The 26,989-nt window shown below is 36.5% G+C and overlaps 1 protein-coding gene across 9 annotated transcripts in view; it reads right to left on the bottom strand.

The window, feature by feature from the left end:
* The window catches only part of LOC112809530 (sodium channel protein type 1 subunit alpha), a 143,924-nt gene that overhangs the window by 44,960 nt on the left and 71,975 nt on the right, over positions 1-26,989 (bottom strand). For 5 of the 9 annotated variants that reach the window (XM_073882996.1, XM_073883002.1, XM_073882998.1 and 2 more), the window contains 13 exons: positions 21,157-21,274; positions 18,956-19,046; positions 17,285-17,413; positions 15,300-15,391; positions 14,135-14,404; positions 10,460-10,523; positions 9,818-9,959; positions 8,954-9,160; positions 6,409-6,693; positions 5,086-5,466; positions 3,715-3,847; positions 2,675-2,913; positions 952-1,125 (listed from right to left, as the gene is read on the bottom strand). In XM_073882996.1, coding sequence (XP_073739097.1) covers positions 952-1,125; positions 2,675-2,913; positions 3,715-3,847; positions 5,086-5,466; positions 6,409-6,693; positions 8,954-9,160; positions 9,818-9,959; positions 10,460-10,523; positions 14,135-14,404; positions 15,300-15,391; positions 17,285-17,413; positions 18,956-19,046; positions 21,157-21,274 — 2,325 coding nt within the window. The remainder of the gene's footprint in view (positions 1-951; positions 1,126-2,674; positions 2,914-3,714; positions 3,848-5,085; positions 5,467-6,408; positions 6,694-8,953; positions 9,161-9,817; positions 9,960-10,459; positions 10,524-14,134; positions 14,405-15,299; positions 15,392-17,284; positions 17,414-18,955; positions 19,047-21,156; positions 21,275-26,989) is intronic. The other 4 variants (XM_073883003.1, XM_073883005.1, XM_073883011.1 and 1 more) reach the window with 4 other exon arrangements.

Below are 26,989 nucleotides of genomic sequence, written 5' to 3'. Positions count from 1 at the left end.
TCTTTACATATATTGAGGTTTACCAAGAAATGATTAATACTGAATCTCTTACAACATCTGCCCTGCCCTTGAACTCTCTCAGGCTCATGGCTAATTTTTGGACCCCCTAGGAAGAATCTTGTCCAACCATATTTTAATCATGTAGATCATTTTCCCTAAGAGTGAATTTTTTCAAGATTACTTGGGGTCCAACAGTCTTTAATTTGCTTGGTGAAAGTGGGTCTAAGGCATACCAGGCCTGACACTAATATTAACATCTGAATCATTATAATCTCTGTTGAAAAGATACTCACTTATCAATAGCATGCAAAACGACACCATATTGAGCCTTGCTATAAGCGGAGGAAATTGTTTATTATTCATTAATACTCCTTTGGGGTACTGACATAGCTAGATGCCTGCATTTAAAAATTTGGAGATTTCTCACACCTATAATTATTTCCCTGATTTGCAAGGACATATATGTAAATCAAAGGGCGTAGTAAGTAATCCTACAGATTTTTCTCTTCTGATTTAGGGAAGGAGCATATTTTCCAGAGGTCAAATTAGGAATTTTCTGCATGCCCACATTGCATCTGATTACCATCCACCATACAAAGGACTGTTTATATTTTCAAGTTACTATTAAAATGTGACATATTTTCATTAAAAATATTTTCTTCAATCCAGAAATATTAACTGTAGTCATCTCTAGAAATAATAGTTAGTCACAACGGCAACTGAGTTATATATTTAACTTTACCTCACTATGCTTTTTTTTTAAATAAAGATTTTTCCAAATGAGTGGGGATAATTTTTTTTTTCCATTTAGGGATAGTTTTGACAATGCAAATGTTACACAAAAATTAAAAATATTAGTAGTTGCATAGTAAAACCTATGAGAGTACTACGTAAGAACCCTGGCTCTTGGACAGGTTTTGGTTTTGTTGCTGTTTCGTTTTGTTTTTTTACCAGTCGGAATGAACGGAGAACTGATAATCCTTCCACATTGGCGAGGCCAAGTTCTACCAGGCTAAGTGTCACAATAAAACCATCAAAGATATTCCAGCCTTCTTGGAAATAATAGTAAGGATCCATGGCAATAATTTTCAGAAACATTTCTGCTGTAAAGATTCCAGTGAAAACCTACGATCAAAACAAAGTTACTTTAATTCCATCAGATAATGATAAAGTAGAATGATTTAGTATTTGCTCATAGAACAAAATATTTATACTAATTTACTCATAATGATTCTATTACTAGATATATTTGTGTAGTAATTTATAGTTTACAAGAAAGGTCTCATTTACTTTATTTCATTTTATTGCCACAGAAGTTTATGAAGTGGCTAATGCAGGTAATACAAACATTACTTTACTAGTGACTTGCCTGGTATCACACAACTAGAAAATGGCAAAACTAGGATTTGGGTCCAAATCTGTTTTTAACTTCCATCACATCAAACTGCCTGTCCCTCCAGACCTTATACAGCACAGGTACTCATGATATCTTGCCCATGAACATTTTCATTTATCTATAGGCATATTCCCATTTTCCTCAAATCCAATCGTTATTATACGCGTATATCTATTACTATAATATGTGCGTTACTATTATCAATTTGTTAAGCATGTGAAAAAATAAATTTACTTCCATAGTATAAATACCAGTGCTTTAAAAGTGTAAATACTACAATGCAGGATGCTTTACATGTTTTGTTTTGTTTAAGATTTTATTTATTTATTTGACAGAGAGAGACACAGCGAGAGAGGGAACACAAGCAGGGGGAGTGGGAGAAGGAGAAGCAGGCTTCCCACGGAGCAGGGAGCCCGATGCGGGGCTCGATCCCAGGACCCTCATGACCTGAGCCGAAGGCAGGCGCTTAACGACTGAGCCACCCAGGTGCTCCTACATGTTTTGTTTTTTACCATCAAAAATCTTACATCTCAAAACAAATAATATAAAAAATACATACATTAATTTAAAGTCCTCTTTCTTTCAGGTAAAAGCTAGTATTTCAAGCTATTTCAAACTAGCTTTCTTTCAAATAAAAGCTAGTATTCCTAAATTGAGTCAACTGACAAACACTTTAATAATTCATGTTTTTTAAGCACAGAAGAGAAGGATTTAGGTGACAACCTTTACCAAAAATGGCCTTACTAATCAAACAATACACAAAATGTACTGAAGGTTTTTAATATTTGATGGTTTTGATATAGAATAGATAGATAAAACAATACATGTCCTATTTAGATCTTGGAAGTGGAAAAGCTGAATACCTTTTTGAGTTGTTAAATTTTTGCTTATAATGATGATGACTAAGCAAAATAAAAAGATCTACCTTTTTTTTTTTTTAAGCCTTCTACAGCTAGGGAAACTGCGGTAGTATCATTTCAAAACGCGTGTCCTTAATTGCTTCTGTATCTTGAAAAAATTATAAATATCAATATTGACTTTTCAAGTAGTACTGTAGGCCTATGGCTATTGCTCTCTTCCTCAGTTTTTGCTTTGACATTAAGCGCTATTATGGTTAGCAAAAAGTAGGGTGTAGCTAGTTAGATATAATTTTCATCTTTTGGAAGCCAGGAGGTAGGAAAGGTAGAAGAAAGACTGCTTTAAGCTATTATTAAATGGAAACAGTTTCTCAAACAGAAAATTCAATGATTGAACACATTTACCTTCCAATATGCTTACCAAGTTTCCTACTGCAAGCACATTATTGAAATGTTCTGTCATTGGATAGTGCTCCATGGCCATGAAAAGAGTATTTAAGACAATACAGATGGTGATGGCCAGGTCAACAAATGGGTCCATCACAACCAGGTTGACAATATGTTTCACTTTTAACCAATATGGTGAACAGTCCCAGATTAAGAATATGTTGGAAAATTTATACCAACAGGGTGGGCATTTCTGTCTGGATTCTTCAAGTTCTAAATTAAAAATAAAAAAAAGAACCAAAAGATATATTTTGTACACACATTTATTTCAGATCCACTAGACTTGTTTTTCAGTAATCAACACACTTTTATTTGCTACAGAGTCAACCTCTTTTGTACTTAAAAAAACTATAGAATTTATTCTTTAGACACTTGAAGATATTTCATCAGACATACACATAGAGCAGAGGTAGCAAAGAATAGTATTTTTCTCGTACGCATTGATAATATGGCTCAGCACCTGGCCTGAAGTGAATGGTCTTTTAAACGAAGTTTCAATAGGAACATGAGTTGCAGAAATGTAGATACTGTGTGTAATCCTCTGATAATATCTGGCTAAACTGTCAACCTAAACCTGTGAGAGAGAGGGTAAGAATCTATAGGAGCCAAGAATCATCTTTTAAATTTGTTTTCTTCTGTGAAACGATCCACTCCTCCCCTCCAATCTTGATAGTATTTAGGATGATGTTGAAGTCCTAAGCTAAATGGAACAGAAGAAAGGGTCACAATGACTGAGATTAGCAGCTCTAACAGAGCTGCTTTATTCTGCATTTTCAAGGAATTGCCACACACAGGAAAACGTGCTCTAGATTTTCACTATCATTGTGCTTAAGTAACTTTTTTAAAGCTCCTAGAATATATGAGTAGGTATAACAAGGAATAACTCTTAAATAAGATCTACTATATTCTCTTTAGAATGTATTGTTTCCAACTTACAAAGAGAGATATTTGTTTCAAGTGAGACACTATAAGTTTAGTGAAAATAACTGAATGAAAATGGAATGTGTAACAAACCTTCTACTGTATTTGTTAAAATGCTGGCTATACTCATTGCTCTTTGCCTTTGGGAAGGATCTTCTAGAAAGTCCATGGAAATGTGGAAAGAACTTGACCTTCTCTTCCTCATCTCTGTTTCAGTGGTTGTTCCCTATAAAGAAAATGCTAGTGTATTAAATGATTAACTTGAGCAATATGCTAAGCAAAGAACCAAATGTGACACAGTGAATTTCATGAAACACATGCACCATGCACTTTTCATATTTAGCTGGTGATGGCAGAGATTGCTGACTTATTGTATCATTAACCTGGAATATCCAAACTGTCAACCATTTAGTCATACAGCAAAAAGCTGAGTTTTTTAACCCTCTACTTTTGTAATTTTACGAGACATGGTGTAATTTTGATATAGTTAATAAATCGCTTGAGAGACATATTTAACAGTTCACCCCATTTCTGAACTAATAGTATAAAACTAACAACCTGAAAAGTCATATAAATGGTCAGGCATTTTATTTTGAGAAGGTAGCCATTTATTTTTCAAGAAATACAAATGATTACAACACATGTAGCCGCCACCTCATTTTCTGTACACAAGACATAGATGGTCATTGACAACACAAACTGTATGTGAAAAACACACACATGCTGCATGGACAACAGTTTCATCCAGGGTACCAAAGCAATAAGTCATCTAATTCTGACTTAGTCATGCCTCATCATGCTGATATACTTCCAAGAGTCAGCATGTGTTCAGAAATTCCTCATCCTCGTATACATTCACAAACACGTAACATATGTTTGTACAGACAATTCTTTTATCTGTCTGTATTAACGATTTATTTATGTCTTGTCATTTAGATTCAATTTGAGAAGACTTATATCAGCATTTTTTTTTTAGGAAGACAAAGGTGAATACTAGAAATTTTAAGATAACAATGAAGCTATCTATGTAGGCACAGTGTTCTTGAAAATCTTCTAAAATAAGTCAGAGCTATAGTGAAGAATCTGTTGGAAAGATTTATTATACACCCTTTATACTTAAACAGAGGAATCATTCATTTACTTTTATACCAAAGCTTTAGAGGATGTCTTGCTATCTAAGCTCAGTATGGGTATATAACAAATCCACCAACTGGAGGCAGTAATTTATTATTGTGTCTAATTTATTCTTAGCGTGTTTAATAAGTAAATGCATTCGGTGTTATGCAAGAGAGTGTTGAGGCCTCAAGTTTTAGTTGGTTAGTCTATTAAATGTATTACAAGATGCAGGTGCATTCACAGCTTGACCAACCAGGAATCATTCTCAAAGTGTTCCATTCCGTAGAAACACTGGCTGGTGCAGCAATAATGGGCCAGCCATGCCTGAACTATTTAAAACTTCCTTACATTGTCATCAGTAGCTGGCTTATCTATTATCACCTCTGGCAGAAGCTGTCCAACAGGCGATGTAGGAACTGAAGGTCCACCAACCAAGGAAACCACACCATTGCAATCCACGGTGCTGTGCATCTTCCCATTCGCTGGAAACACTGCCAGCATCCGGGAAGACCTACTGGTCTGACTCAGGTTACTGTTGCGTCGCTCTCCATGTCGTCGGGGCACAAACAAAGAGTCTCTCCGGCTCTCGTTATCCTCAAAGGTGCTGTGCTCATCATCAGCAAAGTCATTCTCCGATCCCACATCCTTTGCTCGCCCTCTAAAGCTGAAAAGGCTTGTTCTGCTATTTCGCCTTGGAGAAAATAGGGAGCCACGGATGCTCAACAAAGACTAAAAGTTTGGAACCAAAAAAAGTACAATCATATTAATATAACCGCTTGAAATGTGCTTTTAATTTTGCAAGATTAAGTTGAAGGACATTTCAGTATTCATAAGAGAATGTGATTCACTCGTTTTGATTAACATTCTCACTTTATGTGCTCAAATTAAATTGGTTTTGTAAGAGAAGATTTCTAGTCCTTGAGATTATGAATGGGGAGATAGATCACAACTTAAAGATACCAAAAAATCAAAACCCCAAATCACCATTTTTCAAGTTCAAAAGGAACCATCCTTAGCACATACTATGGACACCATCAACATTCAATAAACCCTGGCAGCATGACCTTCACAAGGACACATTTGTTCTTACTGCTCTTCCCTTTCAAGGAATTCCAACACTTTTCAGTTTTAGGCCATCTTTCTAAAATTACTTTACATTCATTATGATCCCTGTTTCATCTGTAAGGCACAGACTTCTGAAATTCAGAGTAATGTGCTTTTTGGGAATGTACACCACACCTGATATTTTCAGAAGCACATATGGTTTATAAGAAAGTTAGGGGAAAAAAACCAACATAAAATAACCAAAAGAAGTTATTGATCAGCCAGCCCTGCATCCACATTTTTGTTGGTTTTTGTTTTCATTAAAGAGGCTGAGGAGCAGAAAGAATAAACAGCGTTAGTTTCAAAAGGTATCAGCAGATAGTATCAGGATGAGAATCCAGGTCTTCTGACTTTCAACCCAGTGTGATCCCAACTACAGAAAGCCACAGACTTACATATATGTGGAGTAAAATTTTCTCATAGCTACGTGAAGAAAGGATAGGTTTAAATGTAATAAACATAGCAGTCAATTCAGTAGATGACAATTCGTAAGTCTGATTTAATTCTCCCCCTCTCTTCAGCATTCTGATTTTCATCCATGCATCCTTTAACTCTGTGGTGCCGTACCTGGTGTGGGGAGGAGTACCTCTTTTCATATGTCAATCGATTCCCTTCTATGGAGAAGCGAAACCCTTTCCTCCTGATGCTGTCTTCAGACTCAGATTTATGGAATTCATCCTCATCTTTCTCTTCCCCACCAGACTGCTCTTTCTGTTTTCTTTTCTTTCTCCGATTTCTTCTTTCCTTTGCACTCTTCGAACTCAACTTGGAGGCTTCGGATGAGCTGTCAGAGAGCCCCCCAGCGGCACTAGGTTCTCTGGAATGCTCTGAGGCAGTGACCGCCGCTGCCTGCTACATGAAGGAGAAATGGTTTTAGTATGGCATTAGCGAAGACTATCTTTTTAAGCTCAAGTATTTGCATGATATTTAAAAAATACATTTAGCTGACTCAAGCTGATCGCCCATAGAAGAAGCTCTGCAGTATAAATGGGACTCCCCCCCCCAACTTCCTATCTAATGAAGGCTTTCAGGGTTAACGTGGCTTTATCTGTGCTAACGTTTATTGTGTTTATATTACACTGCAGAGGCCACATATTCAAAAGGATCAATCAGGCATCAACAAGAACATAAACTTATATTACTTTTTGGGATTTGATTCACTCTGAAAATTGGTATTTAATTAGCACTGTCTTTTCTCTGAAAAAGAAACTGCAGCATGGAAGAAAAGCTAATGACTTAATTGAGGTCATATCCCAAGGTAGGAGGAATGCAATAAAAAGCTGAGGTCCTCTGCCCAGTTATTGAAACTGGGCTGCCAAAATATTATCAATCAAATGTATAGGTGATAAAATCCCTTCCTTGCCCCTCCATAATCCAGAAGACTGGAGAAAGGGCAGTCAACAGTTTCTACTAAGCAAGACAAGACATTCCTTTCTCCAAATACCATCTCCAGCTTCTTTAGCTCAGCACTGGTTCTTGCTGGACACGTGGGTATGGAATGAAAACAATGCTTTTGATCATAGCTTGTACTGGTACTCAGTTGGCACTTTCTGATTATTACCATTGTTCTCAGAGTACCCTCAATACAGGGACTCTCGCCAATAAATTAATATTCCCCAAACAACTTTATTCTGAAGGAAAGACACCGAGGCTGTATGCAAAGAAAGCATGAGGGGAGATGGAAATGACAGGACAGGCATTTTATTGTACGATGAGCAGCGACACCTCACTATAAGAACAAACAATCCGTAGGTGACCTTGTCTCCACAAAATTGGTGACTTTCACATGCCTGTTGAATACTGCTTTGTCACAGAACATTTTAGTACTTCATCACTTCTTTATTTACTGTATAAGAAAGGCAAGCAAGCAACCATATTAAAAGTCAATATATTTTTGGTTAAAGAAAAGAACAGACTATCTTTTAGGAGCCAGATGAACATTTTTTTAGATGATAACCAAAACTTTTTTTTCTAAGAAAAGATGGCTCTTAGGATTTTCTCCTAATGCCGGTGTACCCATTCAGTAAGTTTTGCAGCTGAGAAGTCTCGAAAATCAAATTTCCCCTTTAGTTATAAAAATCTTAAAACATTAAAAAGGCATGAGATGCAAATGTGGGGATCCGAAGGGGTACGTGCACCCCAATGTTTATAGCAGCAATGTCCACAACAGCCAAACTCTGGAAAGAGCCAAGATGTCCATCGACAGACGAATGGATAAAGAAGATGTGGTATATATACACAATGGAATACTATGCAGCCATCAAAAGGAATGAGATCTTGCTGTTTGCAACGACGTGGGATGGAACTGGAGGGTATTATGCTGAGCGAGATAAATCAATCAGAGAAAGACATGTATCATAGGATCTCACTGATATGAGGAATTCTTAATCTCAGGAAACAAACTGAGGGTTGCTGGAGTGGTGGGGGGTGGGAGGGATGGGGTGGCTGGGTGACAGACATTGGGGAGGGTATGTGCTATGGTGAGCACTGTGAATTGTGCAGGACTGTTGAATCATAGACCTGTACCCCTGAAACAAATAATACATTATATGTTCAAAGAAAGAAGAAGATAGCAGGAAGGGAAAAACGAAGGTGGGGAAATCGGAGGGGGAGACGAACCATGAGAGACTATGGACTCTGAGAAACAACCTGAGGGTTCTAGAGGGGAGGGGGGTGGGGGGATGGGTTAGCCTGGTGATGGGTATTAAAGAGGGCAAGTACTGAATGGGGCGCTGGGTGTCATAGGCAAACAATGAATCATGGAACACTACATCAAAAACTAATGAGGTAATGCATGGTGACTAACATAACATAATAAAATTTTAAAAAATTTAAAAAAAAGAATTATACCAAGAAATGTTAAAAAAAAAAAAAAGGCATGAGAGAGTTCCACTGTGGTCAATATTGTAGACATCTTAGAAAAATTAAACTAAATGATCTATAGATGATCAATATGTAGAAATCATTTCTAATCCACCATACTACCAGCTTCTGTTAAGTAGAGTCAAACAATTATCTGTCTCTCACTTTCTCTCTGGTAGTTTTGTAACAACCAAAACAATAAAAAAGAATAGTACCACGAGACAGGACATATTTGATTTGGTGAATTTACCTGAGCTGTCTCCTGTTGCTTTTTAAGCTGTTCAAGCATCTGCTGAAATTCAGCCTCTTTCTGTTCTGCCTCTTCCAAGGTGGCCTGATTCTGTTCCTCATAGGCCATGGCCACCACAGCCAGGATCAAATTTATCAGATAGAATGAGCCCAAGAAAATGACCAGCACAAAAAAGATCATGTATGTTTTTCCAGCAGCACGTAACGTCTGACAATAAGAACAATTAAAATTATTTTTCAATATCATTTCACTAACTAGTGGCTTCAATTTTCAACTTACTTGTGTGTCATGTAGGACTCCGACATAAATAATAATTATGAGGGTCACACCCCCTTCTACCTCCTCGACTGCTTCTTTATCCTCTTCTGCTTCCTTTTCCCCTAACTCATGCATTCACATTTTGATCTCTAGGAGGGAATTCTTGGACTCACCAAGAATAAAACGGAATCAAATAAAATACCATCGAGATTCCATCAAAGAGCTGAGCCTGTGGTAAAAGTCAAGGAAGACATCACAGTTATCTTTCTATGTCTGCTTGCTGATTTTCATCACCTGCCACCTGAGGAATAATACTTGAGGGGGCAGATGGGGCGGAGGGGAAGATGGACCTTCTATTTGAGAAGACCTGTGTCTGGAAAAGGGTGGGAAATAGGTTTTGGGCCAAAGGGAAATGAGAGAGAATTGTTAGCCCTGTCATCATTATGCTTACTGTGTGTTATAATCAATAGGATAAAGGAACTCAAATATCCTAATTTCAAGTTCTGTTCCTTCTACCATATTATGCTGCGATCTGGATTTCATAACGAAGATGGTTTTCTTATACACGTCTACGTAAATGCAGTATGTATGTCTTCAGATTCTCACCAGTTGATACAGATTTTCCCAGAAGTCCTGAGTCATCAGTCGAAACAGAGATAAAAAAGCCCAACTGAAGGTATCAAAGCTTGTATAGCCATAATTAGGATTTCTACCGGCTTTCACACACACATATCCTTCTGGACATTGACTACAAGAGGGACAAAAGAAAGTATTACAAGAAGTTCTGCTGACTTTTTATTCTGATAGCATGCTATACTTATAACCTAGTCTACCCAGGAAAATTGGTTATTTAAAGGGATAGAAGTTATCTCAAGGGATAGAAGCATGATAAGTAAGTAACATACATTTCCCAGCTTTTGACATAACATAGTTTGACTAGTCTCTTGATGTCATCATTAAAATATTGCCTAGCATTTTAAATAATATTTTACAAAAACCTATTTTCTGTTGATAATTAGCATTTTAGCATACCCTAGCTCATTTTCCCTACAATGAAGCTTCTAGAGTTGTCTTCTAGCGCACATATACTATCCTAAGGAACACAGCATTAAAGCAAAAGTATTATTCCTTGTCTTATGAAACATAAAAACTTGCCTACTCTGTAAATAATCCCTCACCTTAGAAGTAACCTTAATTATAGCAAATAAGTATTAATAAAGTATACACACACACAAATTATTGGCTTACCCTGCATCAGAGCTATTTCCACATAGTAGTGCATCCAAAACACCCTCCAGAAAATAATGATATCCTGGTTAGAAAAAAGAAAGTCAAATGATGAGCATTTGCATTACACTGCAAAATGAAAGCGAGATCAGACCTCACTTTTAGGATTCATAGAGTAATTTTAAAATACATTATATAATTCATTCAGAGACACAGGTATTTGCCACTTATCCCTCTAAATACTAGGTATTATATTAAAGGGATTGGATACTTAATAGTAGAAAGCATTTGTTCTTTGTGAATATAAAATTAGTGATAATCACAGGTGCTAGCAGAAAAATTTAAAAGATATCAGTGTTTTTTCCACCAACCTTGTGAAAAATAAAAAATTCATGCTTTAAAAATAGATAAGCATGACAGCAATTCCTTTGTTCTTCCAAAGGGCCACACATTTGAAAATAAAGGGATTGTATTTTTTTCTTTCTTCCGTATATTTAAACACTATTTATAAATGTTTAACAGTTAATTATAACTTACATCCTATCAACTTCCAGAATATATCATAGGCAGTTTATAGCAAAAGATGCATAAATCATGTCAACTACTAAAAGAAATGAAATGAAAAATATTAAATAGTAAGGCTAAAATAAGTACTAGAGGTGAATATTGTCTCAAAGCTTTCTTTCTCTGACAAATTCCTTAGATTGTTTTTTTTTTTTTTTTAAGATTTTATTTATTTATTTGAGAGGGAGAGAATGAGAGATAGCACGAGAGCGAAGAGGGTCAGAGGAGAAGCAGACTCCCTGCTGAGCGGGGAGCCCGATGCGGGACTCGATCCCGGGACTCCAGGATCACGACCCGGGCCGAAGGCAGTCGCTTAACCAACTGAGCCACCCAGGCGCCCTCCTTAGATTGTTTTAATATCAAGTTGAAATGACACTTCTTTGGTGAATTGTTCCTTGATATTCTCTACTTCCTACCCATTAAAGAATGGCAAAATTAAGAACTTTTCTCACTGTGTTACTAGAATAGGTAGCTACTTCCATTATTATTGTACTCATTGTCCTATATTGTAATTATTTGTTTACAAATATTGTTACTCCTTGAAAGAAAGTCTGATCATTAGTTACTTCTATATTACTATTGTTGGGGCCCAGCAGCCTTTCAATAAAGTTTATTGAATAAATAAGTAAAATGATGACAAAAAGAGAAACGTATCGAATTAAATCACCATTTTAAAAATTTAAGTTGACAATGTTACATTAGTTTCAGGTGTACAACATAGTGATTCCACAAGTTTATACATTATGCTACGTTCACAAGTAAAACTACATTCTGTCCTGACACACTGTTATTACAATATCATTGACATATTCTTAATGCTATGCCTTTGATTCCTGTGACTTACTCACTCTGTAACTGGAAGCCTGTGTCTCCCACTCCCTTTCACCCACCTTGGCCAACCTCCCACTCCTACCCCTCTAGCAACCATCAGTTTATGCTCTGTATTCACAGGTCTGAATCTGTTTTTTGTTTACTTATTCATTCGTTATCATATTTTTTTAGATTTCACTTATGAGTGAAATCAGATGGTATTTGTCTTCCTCCAATCTGACTTATTTCACTGCCTAGTGAAATAATACCCTCTAATTCCACTATTGAGTATTTACCTAAAGAAAATGAAAACACTAATTTGAAAAAATACATGTACCCCTATGTTTATTGCAGCATTATTTGCAATAGCCAAGATATGGAAGCAACCTAAATGTCCATCAATAGAAGAATGGATAAGGAAGATGTGGTGTACACACACACAGACACACACACACACACACACACACACACACACACGAAATACTACACAGCTATAAAAATGGATGAGATCATGCCATTTAAATAATCAAGTTTTTTGTTTTGTTTTTTTAAAGATTTTATTTATTTATTTGTTGGGGTCGGGGAGAGAGAGAGAGTGCACAACCAGGGGGAGTGGCAGGCAGAAGGAGAAGCAGGCTTCCGGCTGAGCAGGGAGCCTGATGTGGGGCTCAATCCCAGGACCTTGGGACCATGACCTGAGCCAAAGGCAGATGCTTAACAGACTGAGCCACCCAGGTATCCCTATAATCAAGTTTTAAGAAGAAAAATTTTTGGATTTTATAAAAAGAAGTATTTTCTAGGTGTTAAATTTTCAGAGAAATTTATTTGAAATTTATTCTATGCATAGTTCTATAGAGGACACAAAAACACATAATGGGAAATATTTCCATTGCTAATGTCTTTACTTCTTTGAACATAGACAAGAAAATTTAGATAGTATTTCTTAACTTTTCAATTAAAATGAAATGAAGTGAAAGGAATATGATAGTTTCTGGATGAATTTTTGATATCAGGTATTTATAAATGAAGTTTTATCCATTAAAGTCAATGATCTAGAAACTTAATCTGAAGAAAATACAACTTTCAGGCATAAAGTTTATCTTTAACTTTTTTTAAGATTTTATTTATTTATTTGAGAGAAAGAGGCAGAGAGAGCACAAGAAGGGCAGAGGGAGAGGGAGAAGCAGGCTCTCTGCTGAGCAGAGAGCTGGACATGGGGCTCGATCCCAGGACCCTGGGACCATGACCCAAGCCGAAGGCAGCCGCCTAACGGACTGAGCTGCCCAGGCATCCCTATCTTTAATTTTAATAAATTTAATTTTTTATTACTTTCAAAGACAAACCATTTTATTTATATTTGCATTTGATTTAAAATAATCTTTTCAACAGATGGAGTATTGTTAGGCAAAATGATGAATACAAATTTATAGAGCTGAAAATGCCTCAGATATTTAGGATTCTTTTACTTTGACTCTAAGAGAAATAGAGTCCAGCACATTTTCACTAGAGAGAACAAACTCTAAGTGACATCCTCATAGTCAGTTCCTTGATTTTAGATGAAGAGAAAAAAAATAGCAGATTTCAGGGAGTTGGTGACAGCAGTAGACTTATTGGCATCATATGAAGTGAATACGGGACATTTTATGTATTGCTTTGACATGTATTTTTCTTAATCTAGAGATCTGTAACTATTTGTAAATTATTTGTTGGCCTATCACTAATGTCATGAAAGAGTTAATCTGTATCATCCAAGAGATTTTCTAGATCTCCAACTATAAAAAGACACTGATTAGGTTTCTTATTATATCATGACTTTAAGAATTATCCAACTACCAGTAATTTTTTATGACTAATCCTACTTGTTCCACACAACCAGTCACTAAGGTTTTTTCTTTGATTTTTTTTCCTAAGTATTACTCATCACCTTAAAATAACAAAGATACAAGCCCATCTAAAGACTAAGTTTTATATATTTAATACTTTTCTTTAAAAAAGACAGTCCCTTTCCCCATGAATTATGTTCTGTCTGCTTTTGAAACATTGCCACTGGCAAATACTAAAACTACATAAAAGAGAAAATTTTACTTACTTTCTTTGCGGCTGAATTTTTCAGCCTCCCATATAATGGAACGACAGAAAATGGCATTTAGGAGTCAAAATTAGAACAGTTATCAGTAAAATAATTAAGTGTATATGCAAACCATTGATATGGTGATTAAGAGATCACAACCAATTATGCAATGATTTTGAGAAAATTTTCCATGCCTTGGTGGAAGGCAAATCAACAATGAAAAAATAAATTTACATAACAAAAATTCTTACTTGTATCTTGAATATATGATTTCCAGTCAAACTCAAAGTAGGTTTCATTGACAAGCGTGCCATTGTAATTCATAGTTACATTCCTCTCTATACTGTGTTCCTCCAGGGAAGCATTGGTGGGAGGCCATTGTACACACTTATTCCGCAGGTTGCCCATGAACAGCTGCAGCCCAATCAGCGCAAACACGCTCAGACAGAACACAGTCAGGATCATGACATCGGAGAGCTTCTTCACTGACTGGATCAGAGCCCCCACAATGGTCTTCAGGCCTTAAAGAAAGAAGGCTATGACTATGAAGACTTAGAAGGTCAGAAATAACAGAAGCCTCACACAATTTTCTTGAAAACATAGATTCCATGCGTAAGTCTGAAAATAATTGTAATGCTAGTGGAGAAGCAACACTTCATGGTAGGCTAAAGTGCTAAGGGGATAAGCTCTAGAAACGTAATGATCCAAACAATGAAATGAAGATCATATCCCATTATGTTAAGAGAAAATAATGGGAGGTTCATGGTCTTCATGAAGCCTATATTAAGAAAAGGCTCTTCTATTTCTCCTTTTTGCTAATGAAATTCACCCATACTTTCCTTAGGGTCAGTTATCAGTTTTATAGCAAATTACCTGAATACATATTTTTAAATGCCTATTTATAAGTAGGAAAAGTTTTGCTATAATTCTGGAGGTGCTTTGGGGTGTAACTACACTTCAAGATAATAAATCCTTTATGCAGACTCACGCTATTCTTCATTATCTTATTTCCTTTCTTTTAAAGCAATATTAGGATTTACATTGTACATACATCATCATCAATACCTACAATGAACAAAAATTACAAATTGGTACATTCAATAGGGACCAAATCCCTGGTACAACTGACATGGAGAAAAAGAAAACAAAACATGGCATCTCTAAATACAAATCACACACAGACTGTATATTTCAGTATCTCATGAAAAACACTACTAAACTCCTACGCTGATAAAAAGTGGAAAAACATAAAAACTTATGTCCAAATAATAAGAATTATTTCCTGTAAAGCACTCGATTTTGATTATGATTTTGATTACTTTATTATGATTCCTGATTTTCTGTAATGCTGCCAAGCAAAGAAACTGTCACTGAAAATCATGATGGGTCAGCCCCATTTTTTAACCTAGCTCTCACCTGGAATGACTGAAATTGTTTTCAGTGCTCGGAGAACTCTGAATGTTCTTAGTGCTGAGACATTGCCCAGGTCCACAAACTCTGTCACGTATCTGTAATAGGGAGTTCACACACAACACAATAACAGGATACAAAGAAAGAGCTGTAGGTACAAGGAGCCTTGTGCTTCACACCAGTCACTCCTTACCTGGAATTACAGAAATAGTTTTCAAAGCTCTCAAGACTCTGAAAGTTCAAAGAGCTGAAAAATTGCCTAGACTTACAAATTCTGTTACATACCTGTAGAATTAACTCAGAATTATTCAAGAGTTAAGCAGGATTTATATTATTCGCTTGGGCCTTTTATAAAGACTTTCTTGGTGATTCTAAATGATAATTTTGTTTTCTTAACCTACATAATTTAAGGCTCTTTGTAGGTGTAAACTTCATAAAGTATATAATCCTGTTGCTATTTTGGCAAGCAATATAATCAACATCATGTGTAACTAAGGAGAATTGAGTAAATAGAAAATAATTCTTGGCTAGAGGTTGAGGGTTTCAGTTAGAAAACAAAAAAAGGCACGGAATCATCCAAGAGAAATTTAGGCAGGAAAAAGCAGATTGCCTTACAGACTATCTGTACATGTAAAGGGTTTTCTAGTGCAATTCCTAAGTGAAAGTTAGGCAAGGTAAGAACAAGATTTTTTGAGGGCTCAATGGTGTCCCTCCTATTACTGCTACTTTAGTCTCACAAAACAATTGTCCCAATATGCTTTCTTTTGAACTGTGGCCAGAAGGAATGGGGAAGAATTGGCTTATCCTAAGTAGTTATGGAATTAAGATGAAACAGGCAGCATTTGGAGCCCTGAGTATGTCAGCCCTACTTCTCCTCCTGTCTACCGCATTGTGCCTACAAAGACCAAGAAAATCAGCTCCTGAAGGAACGGTGAGGGCAGGTGGACCACCTTCCTCCACACTAATTTCACCTACTCCTGAATGGCCTTCAATTACTTTTCTGAGTCTCTTCTTCCTTGGGGGAGTTTACCACTAGAAAAAAAAGGAGATGGATAGAAAAATTGTGCATATTACTGAGTGTATCTGGATGGGAGATGAAGATAAGAAGGTTTATGTTGAGGGTAAAGAATGATACAAAAAAAAATCGCAGAGGGAAAGAAAAGAGGAAGAAAGAAATGGGATCAGGTGAGGAATAGGAAGAGACAGAGAATGTGTCTGCCCGTAAGTCTTAAAAATCACTTTGCTGATGAAATAATAATTTACTATATTAGATACATAATATATTAAGTACCTTATTTTTTCCCATTAGTTTTATCTGTCAGAAGATTTTGATGCTCATAGATGCTTATTTTCCATTATTCTACCAAACTAATAAAAGAAGACAGAAAGAGGGGTGTCTGGGTGGCTCAGTTGGTGAAGCATCCAACTCTTGATTTCCACTCAGGTCACGAGCCCAGGGGTTGTGAGATGGAGCCATGAGTTAGGCTCTGTGTTCAGCGTGGAGTCTACTTGTCCCTCCCCCTCCCTCTGCTTGCGCTCTCTCTCTCAAAAAAAAAAATAAATAAATAAAATCTTTAAAAAAAGAAGACAGAATACATAATATAGATAAGGTCAATGAAAATTTGTGCAGCCAGCTGTTGTTTGTGGCTATAATTTTTTAAAGTCATTTTCACAGATGGATTATGAATACACCTGTGCTTTCATATTGTGTGCATGTGGGAGGCGGTTGTGTGTGTGTTGAACAAGTGGCAGCTTTGAGGTTTGCTGACATGTTTGTTACACGTGGAAACTGTAACTTCAACCCTCTGCAGAGGTTATATGCCAAAATGAAATGCCACTTTGACCTCTGTTGTGCTAAACCAAATCAGGAGCTTAAATGTATAAATCACACCAAGGTATTTTTCAGTTAAAGCAAGCTTACTTTTTAAAAACATAAGCACGCATAGAAAGCCAAACCATATTCTATCTTACAATTTCAAAAAGGCACTTACGCAAATGTAATGACAGTGAAGTCAAGCCAGTTCCACGGGTCCCGAAGGAAAGTAAAGTCTTCTAAACAGAAGCCCCTTGCAATAATTTTTATAAGTGACTCAAAAGTATATATTCCTGTGAAGGTGTACCTGGAGGTAAGTATCCAAAAAGAACTGATAAAGCAATAGTTTTCTTTTATAGCATATCAATTTCTTATCACTCTGCCATTGGAATAGAGGAATATTAAAAAAGGAATCTAAGCAGGTTGATGTTATTTTCATGGACATAAAACATACCCCTAAATTTAAATTCACTCCCTAAGATATGAAGAGTTGTTTTTAAAGTGTCATAAAGGCAGAGTAGGAAATACATGCTGTATAAAGTCTATGTAGCTACTGTCTGAGATGTCTTGGTATTGACATAAATGAATAGAACCTCCTGAAAATTACCCAGTACGTTCACATGATGGATAATAATATTGCAGAAGCATAAAATGATTTTCCCTTAGAAAGTAAAAAGCTAATTTCAATCATGTTTTATGAATGCGAGAACACCGACAAGTTAGCAAGTGTTGTGGTTTTGTCTTTCTACAAATAAGACAGTTAACTAACTTGGAAAAAGGATTTTGTTAACCTCAAAATGGGATAATTCTAGGGTCGTAAGAGGTGAAAATTTAACCTAGAATAAAATGTTGGGCTAATTCAGAAATTTAGATGTTTCCAAAGTTTTGACCTTCTACTCAGAAGTTAGAGATCAAAGTCACAGAAACCAGGGGGACTGAAGATGGATGGACCTCACATGCTAACTTCAATACTTTAGGTATTCTTTGTATGTAAATTTTATGATTTCCTGTAGGATCTCTGTTTCTGATTGGCTCCAACTTGGAAGTGTCCAGGAAGGGAAGGGGCTCTTGGGAATGCCCTCGTGGTTGTTGTTTTCAGGGTCAGCAACCATAGGGCAATAGTAGTTACAAACTGGGCAGGGTGAGCCTCCCCAGCAGCCCGTAACACAAATTCACCCTCAGAGGTGACCCAGAGCAACGCCGTCAGTGCAGTTAGTAATGCTTCCAGTTTTCAAAAACACTACCATTACTTTTACTTCAGTTAGTGTAGCCCTCAGTTTATTGAATTTTCCAGTTGTAAAATCCCAAATTTGGGGATTTTTTTTTTTGTGAATTTTTTGATGACAACGCTTGAAATTGACAGAGGCCTGACATGAAGTGGATGTGCTCGATGGCAATGAAAACTTGAAGAGGCTTAACACGGTCTTCCTACGGCCTGTGTAATAGCCCCCGATAAACTCTGAACTCACTGACTTCATCTGGAATTTAACTGGAATCCAGATCTACCATATTGGTTCATTTCTGCCATTGCTTTCATCACATTTGCTTTGGCTGCTATAGATCCTAAAGGAAAAACGGTGAGTGTCCAAGGGTGAGGGGATTCTGATCACCATCAAATATAGGCGGAGGACAGATATTAGATCTAATGGCAGCAGGCCCGAGGGCCAATGTCATTTGTCTTCCTGCTTTGTATGTGGGCTTAGAAATGGCTTTAATAAAAATACTCTTCCGTTTTGTTTGGAAAGTACATTGAGGCATAGTTTCAAAATCCTATACGTCTGTATATCTATATAGTTCTCTCTACACGCGCGCTCACATAGTAGGTGGTTTAAATATCAGTTGAACTTACTCTACATTCTTTGTCCAGTCAGGAGGGTTACTCATTGTCATAAACACACAGTTTGTCAAAATAGTGCACATAATTAGCATGCTGAATAATGTAGGTAATTGTTAAGGAACACACAAAAGAAAATCCAAATCCATGTACTATATTATATAAAACTAACATTGGAAGCTCAAACTGGAGTTTAGTCAGGACGCAGTGACTCACACGTTTTTGGGCAATTATCTAATTTCTTTAAATTTCAGTTTTGTCATCTCTAAAATGTGGCAATAATATCACCCTCAGAAAGCAGTTGTAGAGATGAAGTGAGATAATGTATGAGAAAGCTTGATCTGAGTATAAAACGTTGCTTTTGATACTATTATTGAATCAATATCTTTACTTCCCAGAGAACTTTAGTGGGAAAACTGTGCAATCTGGAGTGGCACAGATTTTGAGCAGGGAAAACTGATTTGAACTAATTTGAATTTGAACTAATTCAGGTGACTAAAATAGTAAATTGGGAAGGAAGGCACATATATGCAATATTGTAATTTCTTAAATACATGCTATAGAATAAGTTTGATACACTAAGAAATATGTAGTCAAAGTACAGCATGGTGCTGAGCGTGGGATTGCTCCATTTTGACTGATTTGTTCAAGTGCAGCCATACTGAATGTGAATAAAAGTGAAAATTCCAGAAGGCCAGGACTTAAAGTGATATGAATGTAATTAAAATTCAACATAAATGTGATCTTGGGCAAGTCACTTGCCACGGAATCTTATGTCTCCACTGACTTTCCCACAGTGTAGCTAATCAAGTATAGACCTTGTCAGTTTGAGGTGAAGATTACATGAGTTAAAATGTGTAGGGTAGTCGGCACAGGCCTAAACGTTAGTAGATACGATCCAAGTGTTAGCTCAAACGAATGACTAAACGTAACAGAATTATGGAGCTGAAAGGGACCTTGAAAAACACCTAGTCTAATCACTATATTTCAGAAATCAGAGAAATAAGACCTAAGCTCTAGAGAAATTAGATAAGTTGGCTGAGGAGTAGAACACAAGTTTCCTGCCTTCATATCCAATATTCTTTCCACTACAGTTTACTGCCAAAACAAAAATTTTCCATAACTGAAAAGGAAGTTTTCACCAAATGACCACATGATGGCACTAGGAGTACAAACTAGGATAAGGTAACCTCCACGAATGTAAAAACCTTGAACATATAATTTTTATGTTTTGAATCTTTTAATATTAATAACATTATATTTATACCACCAAGGAATCACTTGCTATCAGGTTAAAAATAGAATGGCCTTTTCAGATTTAGAATCTTTTTTTAAAAAAATCAGGTAGTATGTGTTTATGAAAATTACAACAGTATTTTTATATTTATTATCACCAAAGTTGTCAAAGGAGACATAATCAGAAATAAAGTTGTTTTTTTTGCCAATGAATATGAATAGATTAATTTAGTTGGAGTCCATTTTTAACACCAGTGGAAATCTCAAAGTCAAATCCCTAAAGACCATTTGGAAATATAATCTCAGCTTCTTTCATTAACTTCCAGAGTCTTTACTAAGCAATCAGTTTTCCATGACAGAGCCATAATTCAATGACTTGAATTTGAAATTCAGCCAATATTGCAGTATTTCCTCATGGATTTCATTAGGAAAGTTCAAGAATTAACTAAGTATTGGCCAAAGACCCCTGACATTCTCCCACAGAAAATATACTTAAAGGTTTATTCTAAGGTACACTAAAATGCTTTATATAATAGATATGTCTAAACTTGGCTCTGGAAATAGATTTCTCTGTTATTATATCATTATTCACTGCAAATTCTAGATCATCACAAACTTTGTACAATGATGGTAAGGATAAATATAGCCACCTTACACTACATTTGTAAGACTCAATACATACAAGTATTTTTTAGGAAGATATATATATATCTATATATCTATATAAAAGGTTACAGAGTGATGTATCATATATATTTGAAAGATATATGTATAGAATATTAAAGACTTTGTAAGTTTCAGAGATATCTATGTGACTAATAAACTGTAAGAATAAGGCTTATATGACAAAAGAAGATACAAAATGAGTGATAAAAGCCATAGAATATGGACATTTCCCAAGCCAGTTTTATATTTAGCTACAAAGCACTTACAGATTTTTACACACAAATAGTTAACATTGATCACTTGAAAAGGATATGAATGTACCAAAATCTTAATAGCTATTTTCCTAAGAGGATTGAAGGGAGTTAAAATGTACAGGGCAGAGGTGGCACTGAACCGGAAGATGGCCTTCCCTTTATTCAATACTATAAAAGTCTGTAAGATAGGAACACAACATAGAAGTATAAAAGTATAAACCATTTAAACTCTATTGCCTACTTCTGTTATTTGTCATAATGAACTATTCCAATGTTGTGACTTCTAATGTGCACCATGCAGACAAGCTGTCACTGGATCTCTAACTAGAGAGGACATCCAAGGGTGTCACTTACCTTGTACCTGATACTTACCTGCAATTTTATCATACATAAGGTATTTAGCCAAGAGAATTTATTTATTGTCTTAATATTTTAAACACCTGAGTTAAGTGAGAATCTTAAATTGGGTGCATATTTCATTTCATCCTAAGACTCATAAGATACTACATTCCTTTTATAGTGATTTCAGCCTTCCCAATTCAAATATCTTGAAAATTAGTCCTGTAGAATGCAAAATCATTCAATAGGACTAATACATTTTTTTGAAATTATTTTTTAACCCCTTATCCTTTAAAATAAATATCATCACTCCGTGGGTAATAGGAAATAAAAACAGTCACCATCAAACCCGCTCTTGAGTTAGAGGGACACGATCCAATAATTGATTTTTGAAAGCCAAGCTCCCTGGAGAGTATCTGTTGACCAGGAGTGCTAAATTCTGTATTGGGATTTCTGAGTTAGCTGACACATTGAATTCTAATCCCAATTGACTGCTCATCTCATACAGTGCTTTTTTAGCACGGAGGAAAAGCTCAAAGCCCCCAAAGAACCTAGGATCCATGAATGCGAATGGAATCACATTCCAAAAATTAGATATATTTAAAAGCAATTAGCAGTGTTCAGACAAAAAAATAAAGTGGCAACATACAGTAACATAAATAACATATAATGAACGATTCTGATTCTGTGTTTCTTAAGGCATTTACCAATAATCATGTAACATAAAATTTACCATCTTAACTGAATTCTAAATGTATAGTTTAGTATTGACTTTTTAAAAGAATGTATTGGATGGCTTATTAGAGTGAAGTACCCTAGCATCTTTTGAATCTAATTAGTTCAATAAAAATTTCATTATCACAACTCCTCAGGATAATATTTACTGCACGAAGTCACTTCAATACCAAAGAAAAAGTTCAAAATTGGTAGTGGAGGAAAAAGGCTGAGAAATAGCATCGAGCTTGAAATAGGCTTCTCTTTAGAGCCCATGGCTATAGAAAACTCATGAAACATTTTAACGTATGAATAATCATGTATCTCAGAACAAATTTCAAAACATAGCGTTTTGACTGAATCAGAAAGGAGATTCTATATATGAAATATCACTTTAAGGATACATTTGTATGAGTAGAACTTTTCATACATTAGATGGTGGTCAGGTTTGTCACTTACCGCTTCATAAATAATTAAACTCAAGTAACATTTATTGAGCTCCTATATGATAAGCTGTTAAAATGTATGAGCATGGCAAACACCTGGAAAGTATCATGGAACTAGTTCAGGTCCAAATATTAATTTAATTAAACTTCAGTGCAAAAGATGGTTATGAACTGTTTGGCACAATATTTGCAAAGCTCTGTGCTACAGTTTACAGGGAAAACAAAGAGACATGACCCCAAGAATTTTATATACTAGTAAATGTTCAACTATGTCAGCCAACAGAAGAAAATCTAGAAGGATAAGCGAAGGTTTACCTACATCAGAGCTGTCCAATAGAAATATTATGTGAATTACAAACCTGAGCCCATATGTGATTTTAAATATTCTGAGAGCCATGTTTTTAAACAGTAAAGAAGCCAGTGAAATTAATTTTAGTAATGTTTTCTTTGACCTACTATATCCATTATATTATCATTTCGTGAAATCAATATTAAAAGTTATTAAGGTGTTTTGCATCTTTTTTTTCTTTTCATAGCAATTCCGAGTCTTCGAAATCTGGATTCACCACATGTGAAGTACCGTAGCCACACTTGGCTAATGTCTATTGCATTTGGCAACACAGACCTAGACATACACCATGCATTGCCCAGCTTGCTCCAACTCTCTTCAGCAAGGTACAACCAGTTCTGATCTTAAAGGCAAACACCCCTCTTACTCGACAGTCTGACAATCTGGAGAGCAACAGTAGGAAAATGGGAAGTAGGATTTATTTGAACTCCTGTTGTTATTGAGAGTGCAGACTCTGGAGTCAGATGTCTGGCTCAAAGGTGACTCCGCAGCCTTCCAGCAGTGCGATCCTAGACAAGTTACTTCATTTTCCTGTCGCTCATTTGTCTCTTTTGAAAAATGGGAATACATATTCTTAGCTCATAAAGTTGCCGTGATTGCAGTTCAGTATGCCTAGTATTGTGTATTTTTAGTAAATCCCTTAGGTGATTCTTCAGTAGCAGAGCTGTGAACCCGTATCTGTTAATGGGCAACACTTAAAGTTGCCCAAAGTGTCAAAGATTATGTTGTACACATGCAATAAAATCCTTCCCCTTGACCTAGCTGTATAGTCAATAAGGAAACAATTATGTTAGAATAGTTTAGTAGAAATTGCTATTTATGAATCTGTGATTTTTGTCTCTGAGTTTTTTAGAAAGTGATTTGTTTATAAATTTTTTTTTCCCAAGGTGGATGTTGAACTTAACAAGCCACAGTTTTCCAGTCTCTTTTTCTAAAGATGTCCACTATCTTAACTCTTCTTTCGATCTAGGGGCCATGTTCCTTACAGTAAATAGTTTCAGTCTAAGGCCCAATTTTATATTTATCTAAACATTATCCAAAAATTACCAAAATAATAGGACTGCCTCTAAATTTAATGCATTTGCCTGCTCTTAAAGTAAACGCCCTGGCAGAAGTAACAGAGGAAGGTTAGCAATGATCATGAACAACAGAAAATATAGAATACACTCTTTGTTGATTAAATTTTTGCTTTAGCCTCAAAATTAAACAATTTTCAACTTGTACATACGCTATGCTCCAAAAGTATATTTGGAAATCAGTTGTTTGAAACTTTGAATATATTTTCCCACAGAAACAATATATACATATACATACATATACACATAGACATATATATTTACATACCACTCAAAAGCCTCTGTAACTCCTAATGAAAAGGAATTCTGTGTTAATGGTACTATGAAATCTTACCACCGTGTAAAAGAACTTGTGACTTGCAAATAGCAAAAGAATTCCAAGCTGGGCTGTCAGATGCACCTTTCCCCTTGCTGTTGCCCTGGCATGTGAGCGAGGGAAATTCCCTGGCACCCTCTTCTGCCAGAAAGAGGATTCAACCTTTTCCTGGTTCTCAGCTGGTGGTTTGAGAAGAGATTTAGAAGGGAGGGGCTGAATTGAGAGCCACATGGCAGGAGGAGAGATGTTTCAGAAGTTCTGGATGTAAAGAACTTCATAGAAAGTCAGGAGATTTCATTAATGCATAGCTCCGGCAACATTCCTCATCTGCCAACTCCATGGCATCTAATACTTTTTTTTTTCTTTCTCCCCACTGTGGGCATTCTAAAAGGTCTTACCTACTTCCCTGCCTATTTTGTGATAACCTGGGGATTCAGGCCAAGATTTCCCTCCTTTTCTCGCTCACTGGGGGATGGAAAGCTTTCTCACGGGTTTACCACCTGATGACAGAAGGGAGCAGGCAATATTTAAACATTATTTTTCTATCCTGGTCTTATCTATTTTTCCCTTTAGGCTAGGGATAAGCAGCCTAAGAACAACTTGCGGCACTTGCCTGCCTGTGGCACACCCAAGCTTTAGTATCTGGCCTTCCCCTAATTACACATGTAGTCTTTAAGCCAGGGATCACAAGCCAAAATGCCCCAGAGGCTAGGTGGTGGGAGGTCCCTATCAATTTTTTGGTATGCAGACCAGTGATGCCAGACCTGATATTATAAGAGAACTCCTAAAATAAGCAGATCATACATGTGCGCATGTATGCATGAGTGTGTGTGTGTAATCTCTTGATTTATAGATCTTGGTAACTAATTCAAAATAAATAATATTGCATGAGTCAAACCAAATGTATTTGTGGGCTCAATACCTCACAGTGTTTTTTTTTTTCCTTCTCTTTTTTAATCTCTGTTTTAAGCTCACGCAAAAGAGAAGAATTTGTACCCAGGGAGGAGTCTGTAAAGTTGCTTGTCCCTGGGCTTTAGCTGGGTGTAATGGTGGGGGTGCGGGTGGGGCCAGTGCGGGAGACAACCCCACCGGAGGTGCCCGCTGGGCTCTTAGCCAGGGTTGCAGCTGCCTCTGCCTTCACCTTGGGAGAGGAGAAACTGTAACCACAGGTGCAAATACAATCTGGGGGTCAAATATTTTCCAGCCTGTAACTTCAGCCTATACTGTGGGTGTGGTACATTATTATATGCTCAATTTTTCATTGACTGGAGAGGACTAGTTTGAGGCCCAGTTTTCTTGCAGACTTGCTGTGTCAGAACGTTGAGCAGATTACTCCCTGTTGGTTTCTACATCTGAATAGAAAAGATGTGAATGCCCTTAGTGAATTCTAAAGTGCCATAAAAATATGAGAATTAAAAGGTTAAAAGTGTTTGTCTGGTCTCATACACATTGCGTAGTTGAAAACAGGACCAATTTTCACATTGGAACTTTATTGCTCGATCTTTCCTCCCAAGTTTCATATTAAGAAAACAATGCCATCTGATACTTGCACACCTCCAAAATAGATTCAAATCCCATCCATTATTCTTGGTCTTCATTGTCGAAAATCTAGACCAAGCTTCCATAAAGACTCCCAACTTGATCGTTAAAAAGATAAAAGTGGACCATGTCACTCCTCTAACTTAAGTGCTACTGACAATTCATTTTGCCCTTAAACTTCAAACTCTTTAATAATGCACTCCCGAGCACCTTTATCTAGCCTTGGCCCACCTCCCCAACCACATCTTACTCTCTTCCTACTTATTACAGCCCAGCTATATTGTATGTCTGCCTGTACGCTGTTCCCTTTCCCTGGAAGACTTCTCTCTCCTCTCCTTACTACCCTTCAAATCCCAAATTAAATGCATTTCTTTACAGAGGCACATACTTTAAGTTTCCTGAATCTGTCCTCTTGAAAAAAAAAAGGGTTTATCACCCTATTAGAATCTGGTGGGAAATGCAATTTTCTAATTATTTTAGAAGTTGATATAAACCTAGGGAGTCTTAAAGATTTTAATTTTTACAAAGACAGGACATGCCCCTGATTGAGAGAAATAGGGAAGCAACAAGTCGGGTTTGGGAAATATTGCCAACCTAGGAGATGAGGGGTACAGCTTGCAAAGTGGTGTGAGTAGAGGGGCAGGAAAAGCAGCAATCAGCTTATTTATATTCTATTACTGACTTTTCTTTTCCACCGGCATTACCAGTGCAAAGACTGCACACCCGAAGTGGCCTGGCCATGAGCCACAGAAGCTGACAGATCTGTTTTAAATCTAGTGTGCGTTACTTAATAGCTTTGTGATCTGAGGCAAATTACTTCACCTCAGTTTCATTATTTTGAAATAAAGACAAGAGTTATCTTGGAAGGACATGAGGATTGAAGAGGAACTGTAAATATCCTGATAGTAGTGCTTTAAGGACAGAGTTATAATTTTTGCCTGCCTGGCATGGCTTCTTCAGCAGGCTCCATCTCTTCATTTTGGAGAACACCTCTGCTCCACACTGTCTGCCCGTGTGGCTCGGGTGGTGCTGACCCACCCCTTGGCAACGTAAGTCAACATGTGCCATTAATCTGGTCAATGAGCCCATCACATACCCCAGCCTACAGGAACGG

The sequence above is a fragment of the Callorhinus ursinus genome, unplaced genomic scaffold, assembly GCF_003265705.2.
Source record: "Callorhinus ursinus isolate GAN/ISIS: 27379988/994484 unplaced genomic scaffold, GSC_fseal_2.0 scaffold2, whole genome shotgun sequence".
In the NCBI taxonomy this organism is placed as follows: Eukaryota; Metazoa; Chordata; class Mammalia; order Carnivora; family Otariidae; genus Callorhinus; species Callorhinus ursinus.
Note: the sequence above shows the minus strand (reverse complement) of the source record. Positions and strands in the feature narration are given on the sequence as shown.